Below are 21507 nucleotides of genomic sequence, written 5' to 3' on the forward strand. Positions count from 1 at the left end.
CTTTTGAATGCATTTTGTTTGAAATTGTTTTTTATGGTACTTTTGAATGCATTTTGTTTGAAATTGTTTTTTTATGTTACTTTTGAGTGCATTTTGTTTGAGATTGTTTTTTATGGTACTTTTGAATGCATTTTGTTTGAAATTGTTTTTTTATGTTACTTTTGAGTGCATTTTGTTTGAGATTGTTTTTTTTGAAGTCGGCTATTTTTTTTTTCTTAAAATTTTTGTTTTATTTCACAATTTTTAGTGAATTTGAAGTTCAATTACAAATTTCCTTAATACGCATGAGGAAAGAAATAAGACAAATAAAGAAAAGGACTTTCCTATTTAATATGTGTGTACTCAAAAACTAATATACAATGCAGCAGATAACCACTATTCCTTTAAACAATGAACTAATTATCAAAATCGGTATACAAATTGAAAATTAACGAACTAATACATCGTAGCTTGCCTCTAATTTTGTCCAGCCGCGCGCCGCAGTAGCATTTTTCGAATGCGCGTAGTTTTTAATCATTTAATATCTTCCAAACTATTGATCAGAATTACATAGTTTAAAGGCTAATGTAATCTGCATTTAATACTCTAGCCATCAAACATATTTATTTGGATAAGGATTCATATCGAATATAATATAATAGCGCCGTAAGTTTACGACGCTGTTTTTCGTGTGCATTTTAATCGAAGTTTGTTCACAATAACATGGTTTTTGTGAGACATCCATAGATGATAGATATATGCCACCTGAGACTTTTATTTAGCAAATTTAAGGATCTATAATTACTCCATACATCATTTTAATGTAGGTCATATAGTTTGACCTACGTAAGCCCAGAAAGCAAATTTGTGCTATTCATTGTAACGCGATGTAGCATTTTTCGTTTCCGCGTAATTTTATTCTTACGATATCTCCTAAACTATTAGACAGAATGATATAGTTTCAATTGCAAATATAATCTACATTAAATTCTCTTGATAATGAACATATTTATTTACATAAGGGTTAATACTGAACTTGAATAATAGCGTCGGAAATAGGGCATGAATTTAATTAATGTTTCGTAAAGAAAAAAATGGTTATTGTGAGAAAACTATAAAAGATAGATATATGCTATCGCGGACTTTTATTTAGCACATTTAAAGAGCTACAATTCGCCATACATCATTTTGATGTAGGTCTTATAGTTTAGCCTACGTAAGCGCTGAAAGCAAAAATGTCCCTAATTTCCGCAACAAATTTTGAAGCTATATTCAAATTCTACTATTCTTCTAGTTATTTAAAAAAAAAAACAAAAAAATGGGACCCACCTGCAAGCACTTCCTTTCGTTTAAAATAATTTTTATCAAAATCGGACCACCAGGGGCGGAGATTCGCGGTAACACACATAAAAAAAAAAAAAAAAAAAAAAAATTCAGTCGAATTGATAACCTCCTTCTTTTTGAAGTCGGCTAAAAAGAAAATCCAGAGATAATGTCTTGTGCCAAATAACTATGTGAGGAATGTTCAAATTTTTATTCAACACTTGCTTTTTATCTCATCCAATGAATAGTACAAGAGAGAAGTCAAATTAAACAATTTATATAACATCAGTATGAATTACATGAGGCTGACTATATCACAAATATATAAGTTATAACATATTGTCTTATATAAGGAAGCTGATTTTTGATTTGTCAACCGAATTATATAATAATATTTCGTACAAAATTACCCTGGCTTCTATATAATAATATTACACAAATTATATTGTATACAAAACTGTTCCTGAATGCTTGATACTCATTTATTCAACATTTTATAGAATTTTTTGTCAATTGAAAAAAGTAATTACCAAAGAAAATGTTTTCATAGTCCATTAAATAATGCAAATTAATGCTTTCAAAGTAAAGTAAAAGTATTTTTATAACAATAGTTGAGTTTAATGTTTTGGTTATAGATTAGCTTTTGCAAGGAATTTAAATATCAAATTATAAAAACAATTAAATTAAAACTGGTAATAAATAATATTGTTGAACACCTTTTATAAGCATTTGGAATTGTACATTGTAGTTTTAATAAGTTGAAACATGCATTTATATTATAGTAAAATTAAATTATCTACAAAATGATTCTCCAAACTCAGAAATAAAAAATATGTGTAAATTATTAAAGTATTTTATTTACATCCAATAAATAAATAGTTTTTAATTCCTGAATAACTATTGTGGCTTTAAAAAATTGAAACAAACTATAACATGTTTAATATTTATTTTTATTACTAACACATGAGAACTAAACAGAATTTTCTAATTATTTCAGTTCCATTTTAAGCCTTAGCTGGAGGCCAGTCCCATTGCCCTTTGGGTGGTTTAGCTACCAGAGGTTCCCATGGTTTCCAGGTCAACATTTTCCTGGCCAGGTTCAGTTCATTTTCAGCTTGTATTATAAGTTCTTCAGCTTGACCACAGTTAATTTTAGACTCTAATTCATATGTATCCTTTGTCTGTGAAATTACAAATAGTAAGTAAAAATAGATTTAAAAAAAAACCAGTCGAATTGATAACCTTCTTTTTGAAGTCGGCTAAAAATAAGAACAGTTAAGTTAAAGTTGACATTTGTTTTCCGTAGCGATTAAATCGCAGGCACAGACATTATAAAACAAAGCTATATTTTACCTAATAAATTTATCACATTATAAAATACCTGCTGTAGCGGCTGCTCTCTCTCGAACAATCTGTTCAGTATATTTTCTGTAAGCTGCACTTTCTGGCATTTTATTCAAGGTTCGCAAAATTTTTCCATAAAGTGCGCCGAGAGTATGGTGAGGGTTAGGAGCAACTGCTAATCCCATAAGCCCTGTGGTCTAAATAGAAATGCGTCGTTAAATTTTTTGGGTTAGACATATTTAAATTATTTAATTATACTGCACTCTTCATTGTCCTCTGCGACTTTAATCATGCGCGTTGTGTAGAGTCAATATAGTTTCAATTTTATAATATGAATTTAATTCTTAATTGAACGAAACCAAAATATAGTTATATAACAATCTTTATAAAACATTCATACGACAAATAAAAAAATACCTTCTTTAAGACCCCCATAATTTAATTACTAACTTAGACGCTTGATTAACTATTCTGAACTACATTGTTTTGCCAGTTTTTGCACTATAACAATAACCTCAATGAAATCTCAATAAAGTCAATTCAATTTCCAAACAGTGGCTTTTAGGTGTGCCAACTGGGCACTGATTGTTTCGCCAGTGTCGCGTTGAAGAGGGAGGCTCGAAGGAGATTGATCGGTGATATATGTTGCGAAATTTGATCAGCTATGTAGTAAAGAGAAGTTTATTTTTAACATTAGCCACACTCACACCTACAAAAAAACAAAAGGAACAAACATTAATTAATCATTATATATAAGAAGTATTTAATCATAATACACTACAGTTTAATTTTATTACATTCTATATATTTACATAAAAATCTACAATATGAACTAAACACAAAAGTTAACAAATACTCAACGTTTACGGGACGTGGGATGTTAGGGGGGAGGACATCATAAAGAGGATGAAGAAGTTTGGGACAGTTGAAAAGGATGTGTGATACAGTGCCTTCATCCAAGCCGCATTCACATATAGAGCTATTCCTTATCCGTAGTTTGGCCAGAAAAATAGGTGTACAAGAGTGACCAAGCCGTAACCGGGAAATACACTCGCGAGCAACCAAATCGACTCACCCCTTGACGGCGCACATATGCATTGATTTTGCTAAAACGACAAATGTCAATTATAAAAATGATATGTCATTCGTAAGCTGAAGATTGATACTCTCATTTAACATCAATACCCTAAAAAAAATTGAAGCGCTGATTTAATGACGCATTTTAATTAGGCGTCAGGGAAAATTTGCTCCATAAGGTATCCACGAGTTGCGCTACCTTTCCCCGCTATAAAACCCGCCCACATCCGGTTTACCCTATCAGTCGCTTATCACAAGTTGGCCGGTACACATCTCAGTAAATTGCATTAAAAGTTTTAGTGAAACCATGGATACCACGCCAGAAAAAGCAGCTCAAGTTGTCGCCTTGTTGCAACAAGGGTTAAGTCAGCGAGCAGTCGCTGCCCAGCTCCAATTGAGCCAGTCTGCAGTGTCCCGAGTATACAAACGGTTCCAAGAGACTGGTGCCTTTAATCGGAGACCAAGAACGAGCCGCCACCGGTGCACTTCAGAGAGAGACGACCGTTTCATTGTCTCAACTTCGCGCGCAATCGACACCTCACGGGTGTTGATGTGCAACAGGAATTGAGACATACACGAGGGGTGGCTGTAAGCGAATGGACGGTGAGAAGACGCTTGAAGGAAGCCAATTTGAGGCCAAAAAGGCCTGCGACGGGCCCCAAATTCACTGCAGGCCACCGTCAAGCGCGCCTTCATTTTGCTCGAGAACATCTCAATTGGAGCATTACGCATTGGCGGTCGGTACTGTTTACTGATGAGTGCAGAATGTGTTTGCATGGCAGTGACAGGAGAAGCCGAGTCTACAGGCGTCCGGGGGAACGTTTTTCCCAATGCTGTTTTGCTGAAACAGTGGCGTATGGCGGCGGTTCCTGCATGATGTGGGCTGGTATTTCCTTAGAGGGAAAAACTGATCTTGTTTTCGTGCCTGGGGGCGGCCGTGGAGACGGGCTAACAGCTGATCGGTACATCACCGACATCCTACTGAGTCATGTTGTGCCCTACGCAGGGTTTGTCGGCGAAGACTTCGTGTTAATGCACGACAATGCCCGCTGTCACACGGCACGAGTCACTCGGCAATTTCTTGAAGAGGTCGAATTGCGCACGATGGACTGGCCTGCGCTAAGCCCGGATATGAATCCCATCGAGCACTTATGGGACGAGCTTAAACGAAGGGTTCGAGCCAGGAATCCAGTCCCTTCGAGCGTAGATGATCTAAAGTCAGCATTGTTAGAGGAGTGGAACGGCATTCCTCAAGAGACTGTAAAAAAATTGATCATTTCAATGAAAAACAGACTGCAGGCTGTAATAAAGGCTAGAGGGGGCAATACAAAATATTGATTTAATATATATTTTTTTTAATTTCTACCATTTTTTGTGTAATTTCCAAAATACGAGACCTTTTCATAAATTCATAAATTCCGATTTTTCCTACTGTTACGTTCAGACGTCATTAACTTAAGAAATAATTAATGTATTTCAATAAAAATGACATCAAATTAAAGCTGACATCTTTAGCTTTCGAATGACATATCATATTTACAATTGACATTTGTCGTTTTAATAAAATCAATGCATAAGGGCGCCGTCAAGGAGTGAGTCGATTTGGTTGCTCGCAAGTGTAGTAGAGGTGATCCAGCGATCAGCATTCCTATATTTGAAAAACCAGGGTCGAGTTGGTATGTCCGGCTGGATTGAGGCATAATATTTGCCTTTGATGGACTTTGATTCATTCCAGAGTGTATTCCAAGATCGGTTAAGATAAGTTTTTGCAAGACCGCATAAATCTTGAGCCGAGTTTTGGAAATGGTCAAGAGAGCCAGAGATAACAGCTAATTTAGCGCAGGAATCAACAGTCTCGTTTCCAGGGATACCGGAGTGGCTAGGGATCCAAACCAAAATTATGGTTAATCCTTTTTGATTACACGAGAGCAAAGCTTCCCTGATCTTCAAAATAATGGGAAATCTTGACTTGCTTCGAAAAGGATTTTCTTTTATAGACATTAAACAACTAAGGGAGTCGGTCAAAATTACAGTTTGTTTGAGGTTATGGGAATGTGCAAACAAAATTGCTTCCAATAAAGCAGTGGCTTCTCCTGTAAACACAGAAGACTCGGGAGGGCATTTAAACTTTAAAATTATTTTATACCTGGGAACCCAACAGGCAGCACCAACACAGCCATCAGGGGACAGCTTTGATGCATCAGTATAAATAAGAATGTGATTTGACCAATTTTGGTGAATATAATTTTGAAATTTATTGTTAGTGTCTGGGGCACCTTTAACCAGGCCAATATCAGTGATGATAAGAGGGTTATATACTAGAGCATTATAAGGAGTAGAAAACAATGGATTAAGTGGGAAAGTTGAAACCGGATGAGGGAGATTAGTGTATTTCAAAAAACTATCTACTAAATATGATGAAGAGTTACGGGATTGGGGAGCACTAGATAGTTGAGTTAATCTGGGCCAAAGGGGGTGGGATGATAATTGTAACATCTTGCTAACAAACCGGTCACAAAGGTACTGGCGACGAATTGTTAGAGGAGGATCCACACATTCCACTTGAAGTGCATTGGTGGGGGAAGATTTCATTGCGCCCAGTATAATTCTGAGGCATCTGAATTGAATATTATTAAGTTTTTGAACTGCAGATTTATTAAAAGGTTCAAGAATAAACATGCAATAATCCATATGACTTCTAACTAAGGCATTATATAAAAGTTTTAAGGAGTATGGGTGGGCACCCCACCAGACTCCTGCTACTGCTCGTATCACATTAATCCCTTTTTCACATTTTTTGATAATATGTTCAGAATGTGCAATTCCAGAAAGGCGGTTATCAAGGTAAATACCCAAAAATTTTATTTTATCTGAAAGATGGATTAGTTGATCCTCAATTGAAAATTGGAAGGATGGAAGAGACCTTTTCCTTGTAAAAACCACTGCCTGGCATTTCCCTACAGAGAGGGACAAACCATGATCTGAAAGCCACTGACCTAGATAATATAAAGCAGAATTAATACGACAAGATATTTCCTCTACACTGCCAGAGCTGTGATAGATAGATAGATAGATAGAGGGCAATATCATCAGCGTATTGCAGGATGTTACAAAAACTGCTGACAGACAATTCGAGATCATGTGTATAAATGCTATATAGAAGAGGGCTGAGAACTGACCCTTGAGGGAGACCTTTCCAGACGAGTCTGGGGGGAAGAGAGGATGACTGGTGTTTGACCACTATGGACCTGCAGAACAGCAGGCTACATATAAAATGTGTTAACTTCGGCGGGATACTCAGAGATTGCAATTTTTGCCTGAGTACCGGAAGTTGAACGTTGTCATATGCAGAAGCGATATCTAGAAAAACGCCCGCAAGGTACTCGCCTTTTGTAAAGGCTAAGTCTATAGGAATTAGAATCCAAGGGATTTTTACCAGGTTTGATGACAGGAATAACTATTTGGGATTTCCAGGAGTGAGGAACAGTACCAGTTTCAAAAAATTTATTAATTATATTGAGGAAATGGATTTTAGCTTTGTCATTTAGATTAGTCAAAAACGAATAAGGGACGCCATCTTCCCCTGGTGTTGAATCCTTTAAGCCATTCAGAGCAATTTGGAGCTCAGAAAAAGAAAAGGGAGCATCCATATCATCTGAAGAGGGAGTTGGAGTAAAATTTGGAAACGAGTCAATATTAGGGACATAAGGTGGAGCCAATTTGTCAGCAAAGTCATTAAGCCAATCCAAGGGATTGTTGGATGAGGGATCAGTATGGTTGAGGGAACGTCGAAATTTCCTAATATTCGTCCATACAATTGAAGATGGGGATCTAGGACTAAGTGATTCACAAAACCGAGTCCAACTACTTCTTTTCTTCCTTGTAACTAACTTTTTAACTTTGGAATCAAGCCTCTGATATTTAATAAAGTTCTCCTGAGACATACAATTTGAATATGTCTTTTCTGCAGATGTTCTTTGAGCAAATAAATCATTGCATTCATCATCCCACCAGGGAGAAGAAAGCAGATGATTTTTGGGAGGGTGTTTTTTAGGAATATGAGAGTCAGCTGAAGATATGAGAGATTTTAAAAAAAGATCGTAGCATGCCAAAATATTTCCATCACTTACCGGATCTGGCAAGGAGTCTATCAAGAAATCAACAGATCTGGCATACTCTGTCCATTTTGCTTTTTTAAGTAGATATTTTAAAAGCGGATCATGAGAAGAAGGAAAGAAGGACCTATTATTTAATGAGAGAATGATAGGAAAGTGATCACTGCCGTATGAGGATGGAAGGGTTTTCCAAGTAATCTGGGAGGCAAGATTAGGAGAGCAGAGGGAAAGATCCACGGCAGTTTTAGGGTTCTGATTTGGGAATACCCTGCGCGTTGGAGAGCCATCATTGAGGATGCAGAGACCTACATCATCAAGTATGTCAATCAGCAGCGGAGCAAACCCATCACAGCCATAGCACCCCCACATGGTGTGGTGAGTGTTAAGGTCACCCAAGGCGATGATAGGACTTGGGACCGAAGATAAGATTGATTGTAGTTCAGGAAGTAGAGATGGGGTAGGGTGAGGAATATACACAGATACAAAAGAAATGTCTAAGGCACGGACAGCAACAGCATTAATCTGTTGACTATGCGGAGGAAGGGGGATTTGGGAAAAGGGAAGGGAGTGCCGAACAAGGATGGCACTGCCTGCATACCCATCATTTCTGTCATCCCTCAAACAGGAGAAACCAGGTACCCGGAACCGGGAACCAGGCATTAACCATGTCTCCGAGATGGCAACAATGACAGGTTTATGCAGGTTAATGAGGGAGCATAACTCGTGTTTTTTGGGCCGTAAGCTTTTACTGTTCCATTGAAGTATGGTTGTTGGGGCCATCTTGGAGGATTTTAAAAAGTTTGGAAATGTTTTTGGCAACGTTGGACGGTAGAGGAATGTCACTACAAGGAGTGATAAGACTGAGAAGGAGAGTGGAAAGTTGTTCTAACATAGGTAGAGTTTCATTGGGGGGAGAATTTTGATTGAGAGCATGTCCATTCGGAAGGGATGAAGCACATTCACCAACAATATTCTGGTGAGCACCTCTATCATAACCCTTGCCTGGAGGGGCTCGAGGGCGAGGAGACCGGAATGTTGTTTGACGGTAGGAAGTTTTGGGTGTGGGTTGAGTTGTCGGACAGGAAGGGGTCTTAGGTGAATAGGCGGGAGGAGTAAACATTTCCTTTGCCATCTCAGCATAGGATCGCCGGACAGACGGGAATTGAGCTGCCGCTTCCATGTAGGATATATTATTCTGAGACATAATTACTTTAATTGATTGCTGTCTAGTGAATTCGGGACAAGCCTTGTCATTGGCAAAATGTTTGCCTGAGCAATGTAGACATGAGGCTAGATTTTTATCTATTTCACAGGATTCCCCTGCATGGGACTGGGAGCACCTAAAACATCTGGGTTGTGATCGGCAGATTGTTTTGGTATGGCCAAAACGACAGCAGTTTAAGCATTGAATGGTAGGAAGTTTGTAGGTTTCGATAGGTAATGATGTGTGGTAAGAATAAACTTTACTTGGAAGTATTTGACCCCTAAAGGTCAGGACAACAGACTGAGTTGGTATCCAGGTGGTGACATTTTCCTGAGTTGTTTTTCTGTTCAACCTTCGGGCTTTGAGCACCTCACCACAGCCTGGGGGAAGCTCCAAAGATTGAACGAGCTCACTCATCGACCAGTCTATGGGGACTCCCTTCACCAATCCCATTCTGGTCATATTATATGTGGGGATGAAGGCTTTGAATTTACAAGGGGAGAGGATAGGATTGACCAGGAAGTGGTTGGCTGCATGAGCTGTCGAAAACTCGACGATTATTTTGTTGCGACCAACGTTTTTAACACCATCATGTAAGATGGAGCTTATTTTATGTTTGTGAAGGAATTGACCGAAAGTAATGGCTCTTAACGAGGCTCCGGAAGTCGGGTCTTCGACGTCCCTAGAGACTTGGACGACGAATGGTCCTTTATCATCGTTGGCGTAAGATTTAAGGCCTTCGGCAAATGACGGGTGAATATATAAATTTTCTATAGATGGGTTTGCTTGGGAGGGATCAGACAAAGATTTTTTAGAAGAGGAGGAGACTGTTCCATCGTCTGCTTGCCGTTTGCGGGAAGGAGTGGCTCCCGGATCGGGAGGTTCGCTTAGAGGGTCTGTTTCCATTTTGGTCTCACGAATTAACAAATAGTTTTCTACTTACCAGCAGCAAAAGAGTTAGTATTAACCAATTTAAAATATAAATAAGAACTTTTTACACTTAAAATGCAAAATAAAAAACACCAAAACCTCGATACACGTGCGTCCACCGACCTGTCAAAACGTGAATCTCAAAATAACTAGTTTACAAGCAATTGTTTTGAATTGCGGTGATATGACATTCTGTCTGTCAGTTCGTTTAAATTTCAATAGAAAATGCAATAATTCTAGCGTACCTACTGTTGTCTTTGGTTCTGCTAATCTATGGTTACTTTTAAAATTTCCGATAAAAATTTTATGGCGGTTAGTTTAAGTAAAAATACTGTTAAAATTGATCAAGTTCAATGAGTGAACTATTAGCTATTGTACCATATTATCGATCATTATACAAAAATCTGTTAATTGTCGCGAAGATGCTCGTTTAATAAATTTGTATCGCAGCGACATCGAGCAGTCTTGTAACTTTGAAGTGATAAGAGGATAAAGAATTAGGGAAAACCTGTTTTATTTATTTTTTAAATAGAAAAACATCTTAAAACATTCAGAAGGTCTTTAATACACATTGTTAGAAGACATCAATAACAGGTATTTTTATAAGAATAAAAGCAATTAAAAAAATACTCTAAAATACTACATTGAATACACAATACAAGAAATATTTATACATTTATAAAGACTGTTTAATCTTCTCCAAGTATTCGATGCATTTATTTCTATAGAAAGTGTTATTGTAGAAGACTATGTTACTGAAGAAATCCTCCGCGTTGGTCACCTGGACCGGGAGACAATTCAACACATCTTTCTTCTCGTCCTTACGAACATTATTGCATTCATCATCAATAAGTTCCATGTACTTTAAACAATTTTTGTTAATCAATTTGCTCAGAATTATACTTCCGCAAGAAGTGAGGCCGGTTTTTTCAAAACATGCCTTTGACAAAATATAGAGAATACTAACATTAAAATGTGTCAATGTGTTGAAATTCTGCAACAAAATTGATTCTCCATCTAATAACTCCTTCATTCCATTCAGTAAAGCTTTAAAACAATTTTTCTCATAAACATTGTAACTCTCTCTGTATTGGAACTCAGGTAGTGAAATGATTTTAGATGGCTCAGGTCCTAAAAGACTAGGATCAATCTTTGGTTTAGCCGGTCTATAGAGAATGATCTCTTTGAACTCCTCCTCAGCAAGTATCTGCTGGTAAAGTTTGTAGATTGGGACAAATATGAACTTTGAACTGTTTACTTTTTGCAAAGGTTTTCCATATGTAAAAATGATATCTATCTTTGAGGAGCCTTCTCCAATCATCCATTTAACTGGTTCTGTGATATGTATCATTGGGTTAGAGAGCATCTCAGCTTGAAGGAACATATTTAAATTCTTATGTTTTTCTTTCAATGACATCTTTGTGTACAGTTGGCGTTCAGTATATGAGCCGCGATGGTATCAAGGATTTGTATTTATTTTATTTTCCTCATGAAGTGTGCCCTTTAAAAGTTCCTGATTAATACTAATCGGTTTGAGATTGTACTTCCAAATGAATTCCGATGCTACAATAGCCCTGATCTTTTTCATATCCCTGTGTAGAGCTATGTTCTTTTGCATGAGATATGCTTGTAGGTTATTGTTTATAACATGGCATTGAATGGAGCAGAAATAATAAGCACATTCCTCAATTTGTTTAAGGAAGGATTCTGGTATTTTCTCAAGTGGGAACAATGATTTATTTGAATAGAATTCTGTTCCAAATGCAGTCTGAAATATTGGTATGTAAGATTTTAGATCTATACCCTTGTATTGCAAACAGATAGCATATACCTCAGAATTTCCTTGACGAGAAGTTATTGGCTTATATATATTTACTTCTTTGAACAACTGATTGAGAAGATACAGAAGGTTAACTGTGGAATGTTCAAAAATAGTAAACAATTTGAAGATTAACGTTCCACCTGAAAATAAAAGACAATTTTTACGAAATTCATACAATTTAACAGCCACAAATTTAACCAATTAAATAATGATGGGTACCTGGGCTTAACGCTTGTAATGCTGTTATAATTTCACAGTAATGGAGTGGTGAAGTGACTTCTTCTTGAGCATCTGGCTTCTGGAGACAATCAATTGATCCATCCGCTGTTACAAGCAGCACCTGAACAATTATACATTTCTTCACATATTTAGTTTATGAGGTCATATATAACAATTTGTTCATTTAAACTTTCACAAAAATAAACTACTGATTTGATATCTTCAAATCTATCTATATATATATAAAAGAAAGTTGTGTTAGTTACACTATTTATAACTCAAGAACGGCTGAATCGATTTGACTGAAAATTGGTGGGCAGGTAGCTTAGAACCAGGAAACGGACATAGTATAATTTTTACCCCGTTTTCTATTTTTTATTCCGCGCGGACGGAGTCGCGGGTAAAAGCTAGTATATAATAAAATAAAGATCTGTTTTCAAATTAATGTTATTTTTATCTTGAATTTCATTAAATGGGTCTTACTTTGCCTAAAGACTTGGCTTTCTTGATAATGGCTTGTGAATTTTCCCAATCCATCAGATTGCCAGTGTTGTCAACACCAAAGTCCCAGTTGTTGAGAGTGTGGAACATGAAACGGTCATCACTGATCATGTTCGATGACGAGTTGCCTTCATAGTACGGATTGAGAGTGTTTGCAACCCATTTCCACTGGAATACACAATGTACTATTACATTATAGGTTCAAAATAAAAAGTATTGTAAGGATATTAATTTGAAATTATCATTAAATGAATAATAGTTTTAGTGTCATAAATTACATCAAGAGCCTGGTGATGCAGCTTTAAGTAATGGTTTAAGGAAGTGATAAATGCACCAGGAGCTTCACACAGATGCAAAGACACCATTTTCATATCAGAAATTGCCTCTGGTGGCACAATGTTGTATGTTGAAGCACACTCGTAGAACTTAGTCCAGGCCTGCGTGAGGAATTCGGGGTTCACCAGGCATCTGAGCTTCCAGCATACTTCGCCAGCGGGGTTGCGTCGCCGAGTGTGACTACTCCATTCCTCAATGCTAAAGTCATTGAGTTGACTCTTATGGAAATTTAAACGACTTTTTAAATATTCCAAGCCCTTTACTTTCCAAGGTGCGTCAGTAAACCAAGTATCGCCAGACGGCAATGTCCACTCACTGTTATAGCGGAATTTAAACTTTTTATTAAATAAGTCATTCAGCTCGTCTTCAAATTCTTCGCCCCTGTAAAGCTTCTGCTTCGATTGCATTAAGAAATTTTCCATCGATGGATACATTTTAGAATATTATTGTAGGCAATTGCGTATTATTGTAGATAAATGTCGGTCAAGTAGTTTGAGAACATTTTCACTGAATTCGAAATAGAGAGAAACTAAGAGAAACACACAATTAGCCGTGATACACAAATAATGCAAAGACCAAATATTAAAATTACAATTCTCACACTTTTATGCTACATTCTCCTCAGGTTTACATTTCCAGAAATCAATTAAATGGTTCTCAATGTTTACAAAAGAAAGATGCCTGTCAAATTGTCAAACTTTTGTGGTGACAGATGTCACATTATTTATTCAATAACTTGGAAAATGTTCAGAAACAGTACTATACAAAAAAACAATTTTTTTTTTCAAATCAAAATCTTTTAAAATATGACTAACAATGGAGTTGGTAGTGTGTTTTTAGAAAACTTACGCAAGAAAAAGATAGAATGTAAAATAAATATTAAATAGCCTTATTTGAGGCTCCATAAAAGCGATTTCCAAATGTCTATTTTCCAGTTGATAGTAACTATAAACAACATAATGAAGCCACAAATAAAGTTTTAACTCTTTGATCACTTTGACGTAAGTAAATTGTATTGTCAATAATCAATATTGCAAACTTGGATGAAAGTAACTATAAAAGTAATTAGTTTACAATCACATAACTGAAAAAACGTAATCCGACTGAAAGGATACTGACATCGACGTTCCTCAATAAATGCTTATAAACCATTGCACTGGAAAGTACTTTGTGGACGTGACTTGACTGTTGACTCGACACACTTGAAAACTTTACGGACTACAATGAGCACTTGGAACCAAGTCGTACGCAATGATGAACGAAAGGAGGATAAACCTCCGCATTCCAGGATTTTCGTTGTTTGTGGCAAACAAACCAAGGAAGAAGACCTAAGGCCACCTTTTGAACAATTCGGTACCATTGAAGATATATACATACCTAAGGATCGAACCACGGGCGAGACCAAAGGCGTAGCGTATATTAAATATAATAAAACATCTTCGGCAGCTCTAGCCATCCAAGAACTGCATCTCAAAACCTTGAAAAGTGACTCAAAGCCTATAAAAGTGATGGTTGCAGTGAATAGAAATGACTCTAACAGCTGCAGCGAGGACAGATATACGCGGCTGTTTATTAAAGTTCACAAAGATGCAACTGAAAGTGAAATAAAACAACATTTCTTTAATTTTGGACTTGTGGAGTCAGTTCACTTGCAAAAGGATAAATTTACTGAGGCGAATAAAGGATTTGCATATGTTAATTATAAAACTTTTTTTGGTGCTGCAAAAGCTTACGAAGAATGTGACAGAAAGTACAGGCCTATGTTTGCAACTCCAAAGGAGGAATTAAAAAGAAGTAGGAATAGCTTAGAGATGGATAGTTTTCATTCAAGTAATTCTCCTTGTAGGGATAACTATGTAGACCGTTACCACCATAGGGATGATGCTAGGAGAGATATATTAAATACAGTAACATTAACTAAACCTTTTGATTTCAACCGAATAAATGTTAAATGTTACCCACCGGTGCCTCAACGATATATAGAGCAATTGTTTAATGTTGTACCGGGGATGAAAAATTGTCAGTACACCCTAGATACTTATAACGGTGTGTGCAAAGCGCTAATCACTTATGATCATGACAAAGAGGCTGCATTTGCTATGGAGAGGCTTAACAATTTTGAATTTCCTTCCGGAGAAATAATAACAGTTTGGCCTGATAAGAATCCTCTGAACAAGGCTGCGGCAGAGTTAAGTAGCATAGTTAACAATTTTAAAAATGCTATTGATGCTGGCTCCCCCAACTTAGTGCAACTAGCTGATGCCATAGCAGAAGCATCCACTTTAATTAAAGTTGTCACTTGTACTTCTGAAATATCTAAGGAACAGGAACATATGAACTACTGTAGCACCCCTCTCCCCCCACCCCAACCTTTGGCCAACAATGCCAGCAGAGTGGTGCAAAGATGTTTTATAGTTTGTAAACCCCAGCCTCCACCTAGTTCTGTGTTGAGAGATGTATTCTGTAGATTTGGTGACCTTATACATGTCTCAACATTCCCCAATAAAATATTTGGTTTTGCAAAATATGCCTCTATTAAATCGGCGCAGGAAGCTATAAAATGTTTAAATGGAGCTGTTGTATGCGGAATCCGCTTAAAAGTCATGGAGGCTGATGAGAAACCTACAAAGAATGACGATGATCAGAGAATGAATGACGACGAACAAAATGATAACAGAGACAATGATATAGACAGAAAAAGAATAAGACTTATTGACAGTTCGGAATAACGAGAGACAAGCATGACGCGACCATAAGTACAGACAGCATAATATTATCTTACTATTAATTTTAATTTCTGTTAAATGACTTTTTACGTTACTCATTTAATTTAGTTTGTGTTGTATTATTTTTCAAATTTTCTATTTTTTTTTACCAAATTACTATTTTGCTTTATTTGATGGCTTTTTTATTTATTCTTTATTTATTTTACCATTAAAATAAACAAGTAAAAAGAAAACTATTTTTTTACATAATTTTTTATTTAACAATTATCAGTTTTACAATAATCTGATGAAAGCCTTAAAAGTATTAACATTTTTATAATATTTCAATACAGTATGTATGACTATAGACATGATTAATAGGTAAGTTAGTAGTTCTGATAATTATCCAAGCTTATTATTCCAAAACATTTAAAAAGTTCATTTTCACCAATTTAACCTTATTAAATAAACCATTTCATGAATTTTTTATGTGTATGAACTTAAAAAATATTAAAAAGAATGTTTTGAATAAACAAACTTTCACATTCACAGCAATCATTATCAAAATGTTTTTGCTTATTTAATCATCATATGAAAGGATTAAAAAAAGGGTAATCAATTTTCTTATCTCCTATACAAAGTAAATTAAACAATATTCAGTCCCATCTTAAGGATTGATTATTGTTTTTGACCATTGGGAATAATATATACCTCCCCTATACCTCCTTTCAACTTAATACTCATAAACTTATTTTTCTGACAGAAGTTGTCTAAATCTGCAAAATTCAATGTTTATTTTTTAGTAGATATGTTACTTCATTTATCCCATTTAGTAATTTGTTTATAGTTTCATCATAATACAGGGTGTTTCTTTGTTCATTTCCTTGTTGATTATCTGTCCAATTTTTGTTGCTCTCACTTATAGCAGTTTTTGTTTCAACCATCTAGAAAAAAAAGTATTATATCTTTACACAAAGTGAATACAGTAGACGGCTGGTAATACATTCCTTTATATTAAAATCAAATAGGATAAAAAATTAAAAAAGTGCCATACTCATCTTTAAAGAGGAACTCATATATGTAACTATAAGTTTACCTGAGTAAATGAATGAACATCTTCACACAACTGTGCCAACTTTGCTTCCAATTCTAGGTTTCTATGGTTAACAACACCTTTATTAAATTTGATGTTAGCCAGACTTTTAGCAAGTTGGTCAAAATTTATGGCATATTCCTTCAGATCTAACTTTTCGAATTCTTTTGCATTTCCAAAGGTTTGTGATGGCAATCTTGCAATTTCGTTTCTGAGATTTTCAGCATAATTTTTCATAATCGCTATCAGAGATTGCAGTTCCTCTTCGGAACTTAGATGGCCGCTTACATTTTCCATGTCTGACATGATCAAATTCGGAACACTTGCGCCCAGAAATTCCGTAGTAATCGTATGCGTCACAATATTATCCTGTTTCTTATTGTTCACTTGTGCAACGTTTACTTGGGATGCAGCATCAAACATAGTTTTGATCTCTTTCATAATCTTTTGCGATTCAGCAAGTTCTTGATCTAAATTTTGGGTAATTTTTTGTAATTCGTCCAATTTGACCATATTTGGCAAAAACTGAGCAAAAGCCATGGCATGCTCCTTGTAATTGAAACTCATTTTAGCTTGCTTTTTTCAAGATGAGGTCTTAAATATTTTTTACACTTCAGTGTAAAAATCAATTCGGTTAGTATTGATGGAAAGGTCTTGTTTTTTACGTGTTCATAGTATATTCTTCTTATTTTGACTGTTGAAAAAATCCCAGAGATTTGATTTAATTCAATAATAAATTTCAATTCACTTTTACAGTATTTCCGCCGCTTTGTTTTCTCGTATTTGATGTGAAAATGAATCGAGAAAAGGAAGGGCAAAAACCACAGACAATATGATTTGAAGTTTATCAATTTTAAACCATAAACATTTTATGACATCAAAGAGTATAAAATCAAACACTTCTGTTTTCCAAATTGAATATTTTGTTTAATTTTTTGGCACCTCCGTGAAGTTGGCCCCCTCACTTTCATTTTTTTAACTTTTTTTTACGCAAATCGTTTGAGAATCGTTTGAGAGAGTTTGAGAGAAAAGAAATATCGTTTGAGAGTTCCTACTTTCTGCGTAAAAACAATTTCAAATTCTAGTGTTAAGTTGGCCCCCTCACTTTACTTTTTTTTATTTTTTTCAATGCGAATCGTTAGAGAGTCGTTTGAGAGACATTAAGAGAAAAGAAATATCGTTTGAGAGTTTTTACTTTTTCTGTAATAAATATTTTAATTCTGGGCATCGAAAGTTACAAATCGATTTTCTTTTTTTTCCGAATTAAATATGGCAATCATACACTTGGACGTTTCAAATTTATTGTGTAGGTAGAGAATGGTAAAAGAGTGATTGAGAGAAAAGAGAAATCGTTTGAGAGTTAATACTTTTTCTTAAATAAATATTTCAATGTCGGAATCGAAAGTAACAAATCGATTTTCCTTTTTTCCGAATTAAATATGGCAATCATGCACTAAGACGTTTCAAATTTATTGTGTAGGTAGAGAATGCTTAGAGAGTGATTGAGAGAAAAGAGAAATCGTTTGAGAGTTAATACTTTTTCTGAAATATATATTTCAATTTCGGAATCGAAAGTTACAGATCGGTTTTCCTTTGCTCCGAAATAAATATGGCAATCATGCACTTCGACGATTCAAATTTATGGTGTAGGTAGAGAATGGTAATAGAGTGATTGAGAGAAAAGAGAAATCGTTTGAGAGTTAATACTTTTTCTGAAGTATATATTTCAATGTCGGAATCGAAAGTTACAAATCGATTTTTCTTTTATTACGAATTAAATATGGCAATCATGCACTAAGACGTTTCAAATTTACTGTGTAGGTAGAGAATAGTAAGAGAGTGATTGAGAGAAAAGAGAAATCGTTTGAGAGTTAATACTTTTTCTTAAATATATATTTCAATGTCGGCATCGAAAGTAACAAATCGATTTTCCTTTTGTCCGAATTAAATATAGCAATCATGCACTTAAACGTTTCAAATTTTTTGTATAGGTATAGAATGATTAGGCAGTGATTGAGAGAAAAGAGAAATCGTTTGAGAGTTGATACTTTTCCTGAAATAAATATTTCAATTTCGGAATCGTAAGTAACAAATCGATTTTCAAAAACTTACAAATCTCAAAAATTGAAATATTTATTTCAGAAAAAGTATTAACTCTCAAACGATTTCTCTTTTCTTTCAATCACTCTATTACCATTCTCTACCTACACCATAAATTTGAATCGTCTAAGTGCATGATTGCTATATTTAATTCGGAAAACAGGAAAATAAATTTGTTACTTTCGATTCCGACATTGAAATATATATTTCAGAAAAAGTATTAACTCTCAAACGATTTCTGTTTTCTCTCAATCACTCTCTTACCATTCTCTACCTACACAATAAATTTGAAACGTCTTAGTGCATGATTGCCATATTTAATTCGTAATAAAAGAAAAATCGATTTGTAACTTTCGATTCCGACATTGAAATATATACTTCAGAAAAAGTATTAACTCTCAAACGATTTCTCTTTTCTCTCAATCACTCTATTACCATTCTCTACCTACACCATAAATTTGAATCGTCGAAGTGCATGATTGCCATATTTATTTCGGAGCAAAGGAAAACCGATCTGTAACTTTCGATTCCGAAATTGAAATATATATTTCAGAAAAAGTATTAACTCTCAAACGATTTCTCTTTTCTCTCAATCACTCCCTAAGCATTCTCTACCTACACAATAAATTTGAAACGTCTTAGTGCATGATTGCCATATTTAATTCGTAATAAAAGAAAAATCGATTTGTAACTTTCGATTCCGACATTGAAATATATACTTCAGAAAAAGTATTAACTCTCAAACGATTTCTTTTTTCTCTCAATCACTCTATTACCATTCTCTACCTACACAATAAATTTGAAACGTCTTAGTGCATGATTGCCAAATTTAATTCGTAATAAAAGAAAAATCGATTTGTAACTTTCGATTCCGACATTGAAATATATACTTCAGAAAAAGTATTAACTCTCAAACGATTTCTCTTTTCTCTCAATCACTCTATTACCATTCTCTACCTACACCATAAATTTGAATCGTCGAAGTGCATGATTGCCATATTTATTTCGGAGCAAAGGAAAACCGATCTGTAACTTTCGATTCCGAAATTGAAATATATATTTCAGAAAAAGTATTAACTCTCAAACGATTTCTCTTTTCTCTCAATCACTCCCTAAGCATTCTCTACCTACACAATAAATTTGAAACGTCTTAGTGCATGATTGCCATATTTAATTCGTAATAAAAGAAAAATCGATTTGTAACTTTCGATTCCGACATTGAAATATATACTTCAGAAAAAGTATTAACTCTCAAACGATTTCTTTTTTCTCTCAATCACTCTATTACCATTCTCTACCTACACAATAAATTTGAAACGTCTTAGTGCATGATTGCCATATTTAATTCGTAATAAAAGAAAAATCGATTTGTAACTTTCGATTCCGACATTGAAATATATACTTCAGAAAAAGTATTAACTCTCAAACGATTTCTCTTTTCTCTCAATCACTCTATTACCATTCTCTACCTACACCATAAATTTGAATCGTCGAAGTGCATGATTGCCATATTTAATTCGAAATAAAAGGAAAATCGATTTGTAACTTTCGATTCCGACATTGAAATATTTATTTCAAAAAAAGTATTAACTCTCAAACGATTTCTGTTTTCTCTCAATCACTCTATTACCATTCTCTGTCTACACCATACATTTAAATCATCTAAGTGCATGATTGCCATATTTAATTCGAAATAAAAGGAAAATCGATTTATAACTTTCGATTCCGACATTGAAATATTTATTTCAAAAAAAGTATTAACTCTCAAACGATTTCTGTTTTCTCTCAATCACTCTATTACCATTCTCTGTCTACACCATACATTTAAATCATCTAAGTGCATGATTGCCATATTTAATTCGAAATAAAAGGAAAATCGATTTGTAACTTTCGATTCCGACATTGAAATATTTATTTCAAAAAAAGTATTAACTCTCAAACGATTTCTGTTTTCTCTCAATCACTCTATTACCATTCTCTGTCTACACCATAAATTTAAATCATCTAAGTGCATGATTGCCATATTTAATTCGGAAAAAAGGAAAATCGATTTGTTACTTTCGATTCAGAAATTGAAATATTTATTTCAGGAAAAGAATTAACTCTCAAACGATTTCTCTTTTCTCTCAATCACTCTCTAAGCATTCTCTACCTACACAATAAATTTGAAACGTCTTAGTGCATGATTGCCATATTTAATTCGAAATAAAAGGAAAATCGATTTGTAACTTTCGATTCCGATATTGAAATATTTATTTCAAAAAAAGCATTAACTCTCAAACGATTTCTGTTTTCTTTCAATCACTCTATTACCATTCTCTACCTACACCATAAATTTGAATCGTCTAAGTGCATGATTGCTATATTTAATTCGGAAAAAAGGAAAATCGATTTGTTACTTTCGATTCCGACATTGAAATATATATTTCAGAAAAAGTATTAACTCTCAAACGATTTCTCTTTTCTCTCAATCACTCTCTTACCATTCTCTACCTACACAATAAATTTGAAACGTCCAAGTGCATGATTACCATATTTATTTCGGAGCAAAGGAAAACCGATCTGTAACTTTCGATTCCGAAATTGAAATATTTATTTAAGAAAAAGTATTAACTCTCAAACGATTTCTCTTTTCTCTCAATCACTCTCTTACCATTCTCTACCTACACAATAAATTTGAAACGTCTTAGTGCATGATTGCCATATTTAATTCGTAATAAAAGAAAAATCGATTTGTAACTTTCGATTCCGACATTGAA

At 34.8% G+C, this 21507-nt stretch overlaps 3 protein-coding genes across 3 annotated transcripts; 1 reads left to right on the top strand and 2 right to left on the bottom strand.

The window, feature by feature from the left end:
* Positions 1–10648: 10648 nt before the first annotated feature.
* LOC123723207 (cap-specific mRNA (nucleoside-2'-O-)-methyltransferase 2-like) lies at positions 10649–13536 on the bottom strand. The gene is given in 4 exon segments (XM_045685773.1): positions 10649–11934; positions 12014–12134; positions 12497–12682; positions 12793–13536. Coding segments are annotated over 4 exon segments (2085 nt in total). The 5' UTR covers positions 13285–13536.
* Positions 13537–13912: 376 nt separating this feature from the next.
* On the top strand, positions 13913–15629 carry LOC123723212 (RNA-binding protein 45-like). Its single transcript, XM_045685780.1, has one exon. The coding sequence runs from the start codon at positions 14074–14076 to the stop codon at positions 15577–15579; it is 1506 nt and encodes a 501-aa protein (XP_045541736.1). The 5' UTR covers positions 13913–14073; the 3' UTR covers positions 15580–15629.
* Positions 15630–16148: 519 nt separating this feature from the next.
* LOC123723220 lies at positions 16149–17385 on the bottom strand. The gene is made up of 2 exons (XM_045685795.1): positions 16652–17385; positions 16149–16499 (listed from the first exon to the last, which is right to left on the bottom strand). The coding sequence occupies exons 1-2, from the start codon at positions 17213–17215 to the stop codon at positions 16341–16343; spliced, it is 723 nt and encodes a 240-aa protein (XP_045541751.1). The 5' UTR covers positions 17216–17385; the 3' UTR covers positions 16149–16340.
* Between the last annotated feature and the right edge of the window lie 4122 nt (positions 17386–21507).

The sequence above is a fragment of the Papilio machaon genome, chromosome W (genome assembly GCF_912999745.1).
Source record: "Papilio machaon chromosome W, ilPapMach1.1, whole genome shotgun sequence".
NCBI classification, from domain to species: domain Eukaryota; kingdom Metazoa; phylum Arthropoda; class Insecta; order Lepidoptera; family Papilionidae; genus Papilio; species Papilio machaon.

Bases quoted from the DNA above. Each gene is read 5' to 3' on its own strand.
- LOC123723220 (XM_045685795.1), bottom strand. From the start codon at position 17,215: ATGAGTTTCAATTACAAGGAGCATGCCATGGCTTTTGCTCAGTTTTTG. The intron at 16,500-16,651 runs GTAAACTTATAG...TTTTTTTTCTAG, and splicing joins ATGTTCATTCATTTACTCAG to ATGGTTGAAACAAAAACTGC.
- LOC123723212 (XM_045685780.1), top strand. From the start codon at position 14,074: ATGAGCACTTGGAACCAAGTCGTACGCAATGATGAACGAAAGGAGGAT.